Source organism: Bactrocera latifrons, unplaced genomic scaffold (genome assembly GCF_001853355.1).
Source record: "Bactrocera latifrons isolate USDA-ARS-PBARC rearing strain unplaced genomic scaffold, ASM185335v1 scaffold_92, whole genome shotgun sequence".
NCBI lineage: Eukaryota > Metazoa > Arthropoda > Insecta > Diptera > Tephritidae > Bactrocera > Bactrocera latifrons.
This window is the reverse complement of record NW_017537623.1, coordinates 574,060-587,933: the sequence shown is the minus strand read 5'-3', so window position 1 is coordinate 587,933 and position 13,874 is coordinate 574,060. Positions and strand designations below refer to the sequence as shown.

The following is a 13,874-nucleotide window of genomic DNA, read 5'->3' as shown; positions in this document are numbered from 1 at the left end:
GCAGCCGAGGTTAACTCCTTTTCTAGTTCTTGGAGTATTTTCAACTGACAGATAAATAAATAAATTAGGAATGCACCGCGACTCAAGGTCTATTGTGCCACCTCCCAAGTTACAACGACTCAATTAGCCCTAGCATATTGATAAATTCCAATATACTACTAGATGCTATTGAGAAAATGCGGTCTCTATTTGGAAACATGAAGCCAAGACCCTTTATCCTGCGTCTACAGAATGCTGTGTAGTCAGTTCAACTGATACAACATGTTTTTCAACCTAACCTAAGTGGTGTCTAATATTGAAGTTAATAAATTAGCAACTAACAGTCACATAGCTGTGTTATATTCACATTCTAACCACTTCATGAAAGTTTTTACATTTTATAGTATATTATATTTATTATTTTATGCAATTTTGCATATGAGAAGAATGCGTTCAACTAATTTTATTATCACTTAAAATCGTATATTTTATTTTTCAATCCAATTATTTTTTGAAATTATAATGAAATCAATATTTTACATTTATATCGATATATACACAATTTTTGTATTTTCTGGATTTATTATACACATACATCATATATAATTTTGTTTGATTATAACCTCAACAAAACCTTGTCCACGGTACGCCTGCAAAGCTTTTAGCATGTTTTTTTTTTTAACTTTTACCTAAGCGAACAAAATATATTTGTGTAAACAATTGCTTGTGAGCCCAAAAGCGATATGGTACAAAGAACAGATGCGTAAGGGCCGCAGCGTTGTTACAATAGACCAAGTAAAGACTTGGTGTTTCATTTTCGCCAGTAGGACCTTACTCCGCAGCGGTTTTAATAATACATTGACTTAAAACATAAAGTGATTGAAATTGCAAAACAATTATTTTTGCATAAAACAAATTTCATTTATGATACCAATTGAATGGAAATAAAGGGGTTTTCTAAATACTTGCCACATGGTAAGACATTGTCAATAATATGGGCATGAGTGAACTTATGATATAATTAAAAGAAACAAATATATAAAAATTAAGTGGGTGGTAACGATTATTTGACGATTGCCATATGCTTCACTARTATTGCCACGGTTATCGCCGATGCAAAATATTTGATAACGTACGTATTTGGCTCTGCAATTCGGAATCCATGCGTGCCGCTTCCTGATCAAAGGTATGACGCATTTCGTTCAAGTCTGGCAAATTTGTGCTTTTTATATTCAACATATCATTGAAGAACTTCGTCCAGACGTGTTTTTTTAAGTAACGCGGCAATTTCTGCTTAATGTCCCATGTACCGGCGCGCTTCTGCAATTGCATGTACTCGCCCAACAACATCACATGTACGGTACCGGCTATGCAGAACAAATCCGTTTCGTATGCCCATGGGCGGCCCTCCTGCATTTCGATGCATGTGAAGCCATCCGTTTGTATGACCTTGCGAAACTTCGTCGTATCCGGCTCGGGGAAGAGTGTCATATCGATGGCGCAGCCAAAATCAATAAGACGCAGCGAGGGATAATGATAATCGGTACTGGGTATACGCATTAACAGGAAATTGTCGGGCTTTATGTCCGCATGTATTATTTTATTTATGTGTAGGTGATTGATGATGTTGCATATCTGCGCGGAAAAGTGCATGACCAATGACTCATGCATCACTTTTGTGGTTGCTTGGCGTATCTTATTGTTTATATCGAGTAGTGAGCCAAATGGTGAAAATTCTGTGGCGATAATACTGGCATTCGGCGCTATTATTGCTACCGAAATGTCCATAAGACCCGGCAGTATACTAGATGACTTAACGCGCTTCAACACCTGTAAATGTATAGAGAAAATTTGTAAATTAATTGATTCAAAAAACGTAAATTAAAAAAAAAAAAAAAAAAACGCTTTACTTACTTGATCGCAAATATAGATCTCCCAAGTGTTTGGCGGTTTCTGGAATTTCAACGCCACCACATTTCCAGTATTAGCATCTGTTGCTTTATATACTGAGCCATAGGAGCCACGTCCCACCTCCTTATCAATATTAAATTGCACTCCATCGGGCAAGCTTAGCGTGCGCGTATTCGCTATCTTTGGCAGTGGTGTTTGTACGATTTTGTARTTGGCACAACTATCATCCGAGCCTGGGAAGTCAAGTTTAGTTAGGAATGCACGACACAATTCACTATTGAACGGATCGATAGCCTCCTTGATCAAGTGATGCTCAATGATTTCGTGTGCTTTGCGCAGGCGTCGCTCCTTCGCCTCCGTATCATGTTGTGTGGCAAAATATGAGTTCTCTTGATAAGTGGAAATATCTGCCACCGTACTCGTATTGTATGCTGTTGTAGCATCACGGAAATTGAGGCGTCCCACCGCCGAAGTCAATGAACAATGCGAGTTATCCAATGCAACGGCGCTTGAAAATGAATAATTTGCATTATCATTGAATGTGGCGTTTTGTACAACATCGTCCACAGTATCAGCCGGTTGTATGTGTTCGGTAGTGACAGCGCTGTTGTTGCCATTAGTATCGCCACCATTTTCCGCAGACGAGGAATTACTGCTACTACCAGTGCTAATTGGCAGTTTATTAATACGCTTCAACTTTGCTTTRTAGCGTTTAGAACTGGTTTTGGGTGTTGAAGTGTTATCCATGCTGTACGGATGAAAAGTGTGGCCATTTTTAATTCTACCGAATTCCGGCGTCGATGGTGAAGCAGCAGACACCTAAGCAGTTGCGAAATTAATATATTTAATATAACAATAAATACTAATAAATCACCAGCTGAAATACAAAAGTATTTATATAACTTACCTCCTGCTGGTATATGCCCTCAATTACATAGTTATTTCCTTTTATTGTGTGCCCATGCTGCTGACGTTCCTTTTTGAACTTAATTTTTATAGTCTTATTTTCSCCTAAACGTATTGTGGAAGCTTCAATTTGATCTTCTAAATCATCCAACCCATTGTCCACTTCATTCACTGATTTATTTTGTTGCTGAAATTGCTGTTGCTTCTCATTTTGATAATTTTGTTGTATGGTGTGACGATAAAGATTATGTTGATGATGTTGTTGTTGCAGCTGAATTTGTGTTTGAGAGTATGCACTTATGTGTTGATAATTTTGTGCGATCGGCTCAACGCCATTCGTTCCAGACTGCTCATTTGTACTAGCTCTATGTTTGTGATTATTAGTAGATACATTGACGTTTACGCCTTCATTTGCAACAGKTACTTCTAAATGTTGTTGCAAATGTTGCTGTTGTACAGCACCTATTTCTTGTATTTCTTGCGTTGTAGGTTCAMTCTCCTCAGTTTTTACTGTAATTTCTGCCTTCAGCTGTGCTGCTTCCTCTTTCAAACGTTGCATTTCGGTTAGACGTGTTATGAACTTTTGTGCCCTAAGCTCCTCAGGACTATATTCCACACCTGTTCCAGGATACACTAATTGCTTTGCATAGTGGCAACGACGATTCGGGTCTTCAGGCTCTTCTAGAAATAGTGCTGGTTTCCATGTCTCATAATTGTTGCGACAATAGGCGGCAAATTTTCGCGGCAATTTACAGGGASCAATTGGCGTTGTTGTTGGAGTAAGTGTTTTTTCACATATTGGCTCAACTTTAACGGTATGACCTCCCTCTGTCGGTAACGTAGTTCTATTAGCTTTTCCATATTCTTCTCGCTCATTCGGCGTGCCATTCTTAAAAGTGCTTGCGTCAGCGTGAGTTTCTGGATTATTTTGGTACACGCTAACAGTGGCGCCGTTAAACTGTAATTTATATTATAAAGATTTAATATAATCAAAATGTCAGCTAGAAGAAATATCTAACCTGGTTAGTAGTTTGTTCCGTTGAATTTTGATAACCAGTCGTTTGGTTTTGGTAAGCTTGCTGTTGATACAATTCACTCTGCGTGGACCGCATACTGGCATGCGCGTGTGGCTGATAGTAAGAATTAGAAGCCGTCGCATCGGCAGAAGATTGTTGTCTGTGATAATTTTGGTGTTGAGATGACTGCGCCTGCGTTTGCATTTGTGCAGTTTGTGTTTGTTGCTGTGGATGACTTTGTTGCGGAATTTGTGGCTGCGAAATTGTATGTGTTACGGGTTGTGTTTGACACTGTCCACTTTGTTGATAATGAATCGCATGAGTTTGTTGATGGCTTAACTGTTGTTGTTGCTGATGATGTAGCGCCATTTGAGCAGCATTTTGCATATATAAGAACTTATTGTGTGCATGGTGAAGTTCTTCAAATGTTTGAGCTTTTTCTTGGAATGCTAAGCTAAACACAGACTCAGCTTCTTTTAGCGCATGAATAGACTGATAATAACCCGCCCAACCAATATAGAACGCGGCCACTTGTCTACCAACACCGCGTTGGTATAAAACTTGATAAAAATGCAGTGGGTGTGTTTGCATTTCAATGTACTTTAACCAGAGACGCACCATTCGTAAATCTTGCTTGTAAAAGTCACTGTGTTCAAATAGCGCTAAACAGCGTTCGAGCGTTTCCCTGAACTTATTTTCTGGATCACCGCGCAAATGATTTTCATACCAGCAAATATAATTATACCAGTGATCTAGTGGATCGGGCCCTTGATACATGGAGATTGCATTCTCCCAGGCTTGTTTGTCCCTCAGGAAGCCGTGCATTGAATCCGTAGCTACAAGCACTGGCAAACAAGAATTCATCATCGCCAGCGGCACCAGCTATGGGGCGATAATTTCAAACACTTCCACTTAGTGTTTTTAATGTTTAAAGGAATTAACTAAATTTTTTCTTTGTTTTTACTATAAAATAACTATCAAAAACTAAGATTGAAGTAACTTTAATGCAAAATACGGCAGCTGAAGTAAAAACTCACCTTGACGTATGCTGCAGGGTTGCAYAGAGTGTTTAATTGTGTAACGTTACGTTCTGAAAATTGCTGAAAAAAGAACTTTTTAACTTATATAAATTCTTTTAATATTATTACTTTGCTGAAGGACTAACAATTYATTAAAATGTGATTAAATCCAAGCTAGAAAATAAGATATAATCAAAAATGTTCTAAAAATTTAAATAATTATTGTTATGCAACCCTGCTAACTTACCACCACTTGAAAATGGCCGACACAGGATGATTCGAAGTAATATGTTATTAATTTACTTTCCATTAGAGGGTACGCAGTATATGCAAGTTAAGTGTGTTTTTACACTGAAAATTATAAAGTATGCTCGGTAATTAAAAACGAGATTTAAATCATTGTCTAATATGTTTATATTTGATACTAAATGCAGTAATTATAAATTTTGTTTATTTTATATATATATAAGGAATGTGTTTATTACTTTTTATAAGAATTATAATAATATAATCTTTGCATACATATAATGGTATTGGATTGTAGTTTATAATTATTGATCTCATTGAAGGTCAATGCAATAAATTAAATTTGACGGTTTTTGTTACTGTAGCGGTAGAATTCCCTTATTATTGTTATTTCATTCTTTTATTTTTTTTTTTAAACTAGGTTACAAAAACTTTATAATCAGAAAGCACAAATATTTTATATATATCAGCATGACGTTGATAACATAATGTGCTTTAACCCAAACTACAAATTTTATTAAATAACAAATTATATGAAAAAAAACAATGATCCAATTAAAAATTTAAATATTTGGTACATATTCCTTCTAATCAACCGGTTACCCTTGGTAATTAGATTACCAATCATAACTTATCAGTAATGTACATATGTTGTAAATGGCAATACTATTCATTCACTACTGCAAAATATAAGTGAAAAGATTTTTTTATTAATTTTCTGTTTTAGTTTTAACGTAAAAGATATTTTGCACTTTTATAAAATTTATTTTAAATAAGTGATGCAATGGAGCTTTCTTCTGACCCATATGAATTAAAATTATATCAAATGTTTCAAAGTTGTGACAAAGAGCAATGTGGTTTACTAGATGAAGAATCATTGCGTCGTTTGTGTGGCCTCCTGGAGCTTCAGGACAAAGGAGCAGTGCTTATTGCTGATTTATCTGGCAATGGTCGTGTGTCTTTTGATTGTTTCAAAGAAGCACTATTAAACTTTCTCGGTGCAGAACTCGAGTTGGATACAAAAGAACAATACAAGAAAGGTGACACATACAAGCGCAGTAGCGATGTGATCTCAGCGGCGACGATCATCAATAGTAGTAATAGTAACAGTAACTGTTTGGCAGATACTAAAGGTAAATGTATAATAATAGGCATAACACAAACAACGATGTCTCCCACAGAAGTCACCTTGAGATCAAATACGATAAGTGCAGTTATTTATTTTATCAATCTAATAACAATTTTTGCATATTATCTAAAGAGTGAAAGCTGGAGTATTGATGAAACAATGCACACATGTGAGTGTATGTGTGTATGCATCTGTGCATGTACACATGGTCATTTGTAGCCACTGATTTTCAAATATTTTAGGTAATCAACACTAATCATATGAAAACAATGAATATAGCGATAAAAACAACATGCTATGGTTATGGGTAGGTAAGCGWTAGTACTTAGCAGTTTTTGAAAACACGCATTTGGTTCAATATTTCTAAAAAGTATTTTCCATGCACTTATGCTGATAATGTAAATTACAAAGGACACTAGCCCTGGATGACATCCCTTTGTTTATCTTGTTTTGCATCTTCTATTTCTGGGAATTTAAGCCCGTGTCAAAGTAAGTCGCGATTTATATAGRGGATTTTAGACAAAATGTCTGCATTTACCTGCGTGAGACCTAACTGATAAATCATAAATAGGCAAACGCTTGTTTCGTGTATTTAGTTTGTTTCCATATTCTGTCAAAAGTGCAAGTGCTCTTATGAATATAACTAAAAGTTATAACTAATTCAAAAAAGGTTTAGAGATGGGTACTCTTTTTTATTACAAGAAGAAAACTAACATCTACGATGATGACACGAGTGTAGACGCTTTAGCAAACATTCTAGGTATTTGTTATAACAAATTTATTAAATAATGATAAATTTTTGGTAAAATTGCTAACATTATAACTATTGTTACAGAGCGAACTCTAGTCATATGTGACACGAATGAAGGAACTAAACCTGTGGAAAGCGACCATGCGGTATCCGATCGAGAAGTTTCACCGAAACTTGTGATGGGCTCAAAAAAGTATGGTCGACGCTCGCGACCTACAGGGCATAAAACAAAGAATATATCGCTGACAGATTCTGACGATGATATTGAGAGTAACGATCACAGATCATGCGAAATAAATGTACACAATTGTCTATCATCGGTAAGTTTACATCAAGCAATTGCTAAATCTATATCATATTAAATTAATATAATCTCAAAATATATAGGTGCAACGTTCATCTTCACAAACTGACATTCCTAATAAAGGGAGACGCCGCCCGCCCACAACAAATGGTGGTGGCAAACTAAAGCGCTGCTCCTCTTTGCCCACGCAACGAAGCATGCAGCATAAGATCAATTCTAAATCCTTAAGCTCGAGTATTCAAAAAGCAGATCTTTGGGACAAGCGTCAACCGAGACAAGTGCTATCGAGCAGCATGGAATCGTTGGGTAAATATATTGCCTAATAATTCTATATACAAATAACTACATAGTTAACTTACAGAATCGCCACCATTGACGGAACCTGAAACATTGCCTGTGCACAGAATACTAGATATATTCGAGGGGGCGGAAATTGCGAATGGCAGGGGTATACTACTAGCTCTCGGCTTCGATGACGACGAGGTTAATGTGGCGCAATTGAACAAGGTCTTGGAAGAGGAGTTACGTGGTTTAGATGATGACACACAGCTGGCGCTAGTACGTGCCTACATGGCTTTGCAGGCGTCGGAAATGACAGCGCTACGTCAGAACGTACGCCAGTTGCATGACGAGAACAAAAAGCTACATTCTAGTAATAAGGACGCAAATCAACGATTGGCGCTATTGGCAGCTGAAATTGACGAGCGACATGCATCCTTGGAGGATACCTCAAAAAAAGAGGTAAGTTTAAGAATAATTGTTTATGCTAAGACATCGCTAACACGTAGTTCCTTAAGCAGGTACGATTGCTTGAACAACGGCATGCTACACTGGTGCGAGAATTGTCGACGCGCATGGCAAATGATCGTGAAAATTGGAGCAGTTTCACGACGCGTCTAGAAGCGCGCATCAAACAGCTGGAGCAAGAGGAAATCAGAAACAAAACCGAATTGGAGTTGGTACGAAAGGAAAATTGTGAATTAGAAAGTGAGCACCAGAAGATGCAAAAGCAAATTACAGAGTTACTTGAGAAGAATGTGCAACTAAATCTACAATTGGCAGATTTAGATAGGGACACTAGTACGGATGTTCGAGAGAACCGCAATGACAAGCGTGTGGATGAAGATGAAGAAGTCGCACGGCTAGTAGAAAAGGTATCCGAATTGCAAGTAGATAATAAAAACTTAAGAGATAAGACTGATGAATTAGTAGCCGAAATAGAAAGCTTGAATTTGGAACTATTGCGAACAAAATCGAAGAACAAAAAATCTATAAGCAACACAAATTCATCTACAACGTTAGATGTTGGCAGTGTGGCTTTGGATGATGCAGAACAAGCAGCCAATCTAACTGCTACGAAGCGACGCGGTGACTCACCAAGTAAAACACATATCACAGAAGAAAGTCCACGTTTGGGTAAATTACGGAAATGCACCGATACGGCCGGCAGTGAGGCAAGTGACACCAGCGGCGAGTGGATGGCACTCAACTCAGAGTTGCGCGAATCGGAAACACACGCAAATAGTGCGACAGATAATGTGAAAGATTACCTGGAGCAGATTTCCACACTCAAGCAGAAAATAGCGGAGCTTGAGGCACAGCAGAAAACACCGGCTCCATCCAGTGAGGGTATATCAACCGATGAGCGCTGTAAAGAGTTAGAAGCCAGTTTAGAACAAATGCAACGTGCTTATGAAGACTGCGAAGATTATTGGCAATCGAAATTGGCCGAAGAACGGCAATTATTCGAGAAGGAACGTCAAATCTATGAAGAAGAGCAACAGGAGAGTGATAAAAAATTCACCGAATTAATGGAAAAGGTGCGTGAATATGAGGAACAATTCAGTCGCGACGGTAGACTATCACCCATTGAAGAAAAGGATGCGCTGGAGCAGCAATATGCCGATTTGGAGGCCGAAGCGAATGATTTACGCGAAACGGCAAGAAAAATGTTCGACGAAAAATGCAACGAAATCGAGAACTTACAACGAGAAATCGAAGATTTGCGCACTAGACTGGGCGAGAGTGTCGAAATCCTAACCGGCGCTTGCGAATTAAACAACGAAGCTATGGCAGTGAGTGCTTTACATATTAATCCCGATAAACAGAGTCCGGCCAGTTCGCCGATTAGTTATTTGTGGCATCAGAGTACCATACAAGAGCCAGCTAAAAGTTATAATACCGTTTTTCCACCATCACCCGAGTCGCCAACGCGTCAAGCAAATCGGTAAGTTTACTCCCTCTATTGCGTTGGATTTTTTTCGCCTTAACCTTACTTTAAACAGTCAACATAATTTTTCATTGAAGCTCTCCTAACTTATTATGCCCCATAACTTTTTTTTTTAAAACAGATTCCCTTTATCCATGCGCATGGAGCCTAAAGACATGAAACGTAGCGAATTGATTAGATAGTTCGGATATAAGAAATTCGCATTTTAGGATTACGAATGCTTAGACTACTTATTTATAACTGCTTTACATTTAAAGACTGATTATTCCTTGGTTGGTTGGATAAATAAACGATAATGATGGTCCATTGCTCACGTTGGTTGGCTACCTCACTCAGCCTTGTTCTTGCATTAAGGTTTCATGAGGTGAGGTTACTGGGGTACACAGTGATTTTTACACTTTTTAACGTGAGCAAGTGCTTTCGTGCTTCCGCAGAAGCTACTCTTGGTATAATAAATTATGACAAATAAAGAAAACGTTTTAATATGACATTTATGTGAGATTTTGTTTGGAGGACATAGATATATCGCTTACTCATAGGCAATACTATCATATGCTTTTGAGGCACTGTTTTTTGTTGTTGGTGGTTGTTGGGTTGGTTACTATACTTGCCTTGGTTTTTAAGGTGCGTTTATGAGTATTTTTTTATTTTCAATATTCGCAAATTTTGAGGAACGGAGCTCTTAGGGGTTTATCTTATCTCTTTGTGAAATTTTCGCATCAAAATRAAAAAGAAATAGGTTTGCCGATTASTTATTACGTAGCTGTGAATTTAAGAATTTTGAATTTTTGGTTATTTGCTTTGAAGGTTTACTTTCTTTCGCCTTCTCGTTGTTGCTGTGCCGGCAGAAAGTATTTCTCATAGTTTTCGAGTTGGCGAACCCCGATGTTGTAGTGTCAGAAAACATTCCTTAAGTAATTTTGGGGCATGGTGCCAAGTAGACAGTCCTTGGTCGGTTAAAAATTCGGATACATTCCGGTYATTTAGATCCGAATGACGTGGGAACGCTAAAAAAGTTCATTCATTGCTGCAATGTTTTTGGCCTTTTCCTCTGATAAAAGATAAATTTTAAAAAACATTTTGATCAAATCAAAAAAATGTGTGGCTGGAGAACTATATACAGAAAATAAAATATTATACGGATGGGATGATTTTTCTCCGWGTAATCACTGCAGAGAAATTCGAAAATTGTTGTGTCGAGAAATGTCATTGAAAGATAAAATGATTAAGGGATTAAAAAACAGTATTTTCCAACAATTTTTTCTCACATAAAAAATTAAATATTTTATTAGAATTTTTTATTGTCACAAACATACAACAAGGAAATTCTAAAATTTTTGAAAAAAAAAAAAAATTTTAAACTCGGCCATTGCATCGTCATTTGAAAAAATATGCTCCCGCGTTGGCAATATACCAACTTACAGGATCATCTAAAGTGGAAAAAAACTTAAAACCTTAACTTGGACGAAGGAAGAAAAAACTGAAAATTGGATTTTGGGCAGAAATTTAAAAAAAATAAAATAAAAATGATGTTTCGGTGAAAATTTCGCAACAAATTTTTTTTTTTTTCAAATTGTAATCAAAAAATCCTTCGTCCAAGTATTTAAGAATTTTATCTCAAAGACCTGTGTAAAATTTCATAAWGATCGGTTGAGTAGTTCTTGAGAAATCTTGACAACCGACTTCAAAAACCAAGTTTTGAGAAACACGCGTTAAAAGGCGGCACACTTAGCCAGCTAGCCTCGAGCGCATAAGTTCTCAAATGCTCCGAAATTATTACTCGGATACTGAACTGAAAATTGAGACACAAGAAATTCGATTTATTGAAACCYGTAAACTCATATAACCCCTTAAATGTTGTTTACCTGCTTTCTCATTGAGTAYTTTATGGCATGCACCTCTATAAGTCGTTTATATATGTACATACAAAAATATSTATATARCGCCTTTATATCACAACTATCGTGACAGAAAAAACCCATAAYTAGTATTGGATTAAATGTAGCTTCAAAATGAGTGCAACCTAACCTAAAATTTAAAATATATAATCATTAGTAATTGCAACAATTTAACAAAAATTGAAAAGTCTGCAAATTTTACGCAACTTTAAAAATTTTAGCAACAATCTAACCACATCGGAGACCACCATATTYAGCACCACACCCGTTGACACTATTGCACCCATACAAAAGCCCCCCGGATCCAATTCCAAGCAGTCTGAGTCGGAAACGGATGAGGTCTCYTCGACAGCCTCGGGCAAAAGCTCGGAAAGTCACAGTCCGGCATCCACGCATAGCGCACGTCAGTCACAGCAACAACAATTGAAGAAATCACCTAGCACGGAGAATAGCATATCTAGTCTCGGCATGAAGGAGGAGCTAAAGCGTTTGAAGTTCTTTGAGATATCGTTACGCGAGCAAGTCAAGAATTTGTCGCTACAAAGGGATGGCTTGGTTATGGAACTGCAGCAGCTGCAAGAAGCGCGCCCAGTGCTAGAGAAGGCATATGCTGTAAGCAATATAATATATAATTGTTTGACTTTTTTAATTTTAATTTTTTTAATTTTTTTTTTCTAATCTCTCAACTAATCAGCGCACACCACATCCGAGCGTTATACAGCGTGTAAACCAGTTGGAGCTGCGTAATCGTCACTTGCAAAACGCTATCAAGCAGCAACAGCAACAAACAGAATCCTTGATGCAACGTGCGTAACAACAACAATATTAATGTTTGCTAAAAAATWTATTTTTAAATTGTGCTCTTTCTCCACACTAGGCTCGTGGCAGCAGCACCAAATGGAGCTGGCCGATCTGCACAACCGCATCGAGACACAAGGCTCCATGCTGGCCGAACAGGTGCAGCGCTTGCAGAACGCCGATATGCTTGTTAAAGATTTGTACGTGGAGAATGCACATTTGGCCGCGACCGTGCAACGGTTGGAGCAGCATCGTGCGCGCATGAACATGATGCATCAACAGCGTCAGGGTCTAAATGGTTTGCCGGGAATGCCTTAAATATATTACATTAACATATTACCCAAAGAAGTGGATATATTGCGTTAAAGAAAGTGTTTATTTTTTTTTGTTGTTTTACGACTAGTTAATATTAAATGTAAATGTAAGCAAGCCTTAAATGTCCACGTTTCAATGATGTTATAACACAAACGGATCCAATGTCGCACAACTGCTCGTGTTTGGCACCTGAAATTACACACACACACACACTATTCACACTGAATATTAGTAATAGGTCTAACATACAATACATATATGTATGTATATGGAATGTAGCTATCGTAGCATTTTACGATACTAATAGTTGATAGGTAGGAAAAACGTGTGGTAATAACGGTGGTATTCATGACATGCCCATATAATAGTGTACTCTTTTATTCTGTAGATATTCAAAGCGAGTATTAAATAATTTTAACCCTTACTCTGTGGACTTATGTGAACTTTTCCATATTTTTTCTTTTTGAGGTATTTTGATTTCTTTTGAATCATACGCAGAAAAAAATATTTTTTTTTTTTTATTATGACGTAAGCAGTTTTTATGCGTAACATATATACTTACATAGTGAAATGAAGATAATTTAATTAAATTTTAAATTTCTGCATAAGTGCTAGTTTGGTGTCGTTTTTTTTTTTGTTTTTGGTGTTGTTTATTGAAATTTGTTTGTATTGATTTTTAAGCGTATGCATGTACCTATATACTTTTTATTATTTATTTATTGAAAATTCTATAATGTATGTTYTTTATTTGTATTTAAGTAGTTAAAGCGGAATTATGTCTACCAAACTGCAACAACTGTGGACCTAGCGAATTAAATTTTAAATTCTAAACTTAACATACATACATATATACACTTACATTGATTCCTAAATGCCATATGCCTAAGCTCGTAATAAAAAGACACGATAATATTGTTGTTTGTTATAAGAAAAATGCAGAAAATTGCAATAAATTTGCATACCGCAACTAAATTCACACAAAACATGTTTGTTCGTTTCCACGCAGTCGTTGAAAGCAAAAATCATATCGAAGTTAGAAAAACAATTTATATAGGAAATAATGTAAACTCAATAGCTGTTTAAACTATTAAAAGTATTAAAACTTCATTTAATTTAATGCACTTAAGTTGACTTGTATATTCGAATCGGAAATCACATACAAAATTACCGAAAGTCTTAAATGAATATCCCTTCCTCTCTACTTCGTATTTTACATATATACACTTACTACATAACTAAAATAATATGTACTCGTTTTTATCATTTGCAAGATATCTTAATAATATATATTATATAATGTGTACTGAACTGCACTAAAATGTTGAAATGAAGTAAAATAAAACAATGAAATAACAAAACCAAAAAAAAAAAA

General features: G+C 36.5%; 2 protein-coding genes across 6 annotated transcripts; one reads left to right on the top strand and one right to left on the bottom strand.

Moving 5' to 3' along the window:
* Positions 1–526: 526 nt before the first annotated feature.
* LOC108977605 (probable inactive serine/threonine-protein kinase bub1) lies at positions 527–4,818 on the bottom strand. Its single transcript, XM_018947354.1, has 4 exons — positions 3,816–4,818; positions 2,798–3,754; positions 1,894–2,709; positions 527–1,809 (listed from the first exon to the last, which is right to left on the bottom strand). Exons 1-4 carry the CDS (start codon positions 4,677–4,679, stop codon positions 1,084–1,086), a joined length of 3,363 nt encoding a protein of 1,120 aa, XP_018802899.1. The 5' UTR covers positions 4,680–4,818; the 3' UTR covers positions 527–1,083.
* Positions 4,819–5,716: 898 nt separating this feature from the next.
* LOC108977606 (blastoderm-specific protein 25D) lies at positions 5,717–12,671 on the top strand. 5 transcript variants are annotated; one of them, XM_018947360.1, is made up of 9 exons: positions 6,266–6,375; positions 6,449–6,695; positions 7,042–7,277; positions 7,345–7,567; positions 7,623–8,002; positions 8,059–9,488; positions 11,611–12,001; positions 12,084–12,195; positions 12,267–12,671. In XM_018947360.1, exons 2-9 carry the CDS (start codon positions 6,632–6,634, stop codon positions 12,503–12,505), a joined length of 3,075 nt encoding a protein of 1,024 aa, XP_018802905.1. In that variant the 5' UTR covers positions 6,266–6,375; positions 6,449–6,631; the 3' UTR covers positions 12,506–12,671. The 5 variants fall into 5 exon arrangements, with proteins under 5 accessions (XP_018802901.1, XP_018802902.1, XP_018802905.1 ...); XM_018947356.1 differs by lacking the exons at positions 6,266–6,375; positions 6,449–6,695 and adding an exon at positions 5,717–6,210; XM_018947357.1 differs by lacking the exons at positions 6,266–6,375; positions 6,449–6,695 and adding an exon at positions 5,718–6,210 and having other exon boundaries at positions 8,062–9,488.
* Positions 12,672–13,874: the final 1,203 nt, after the last annotated feature.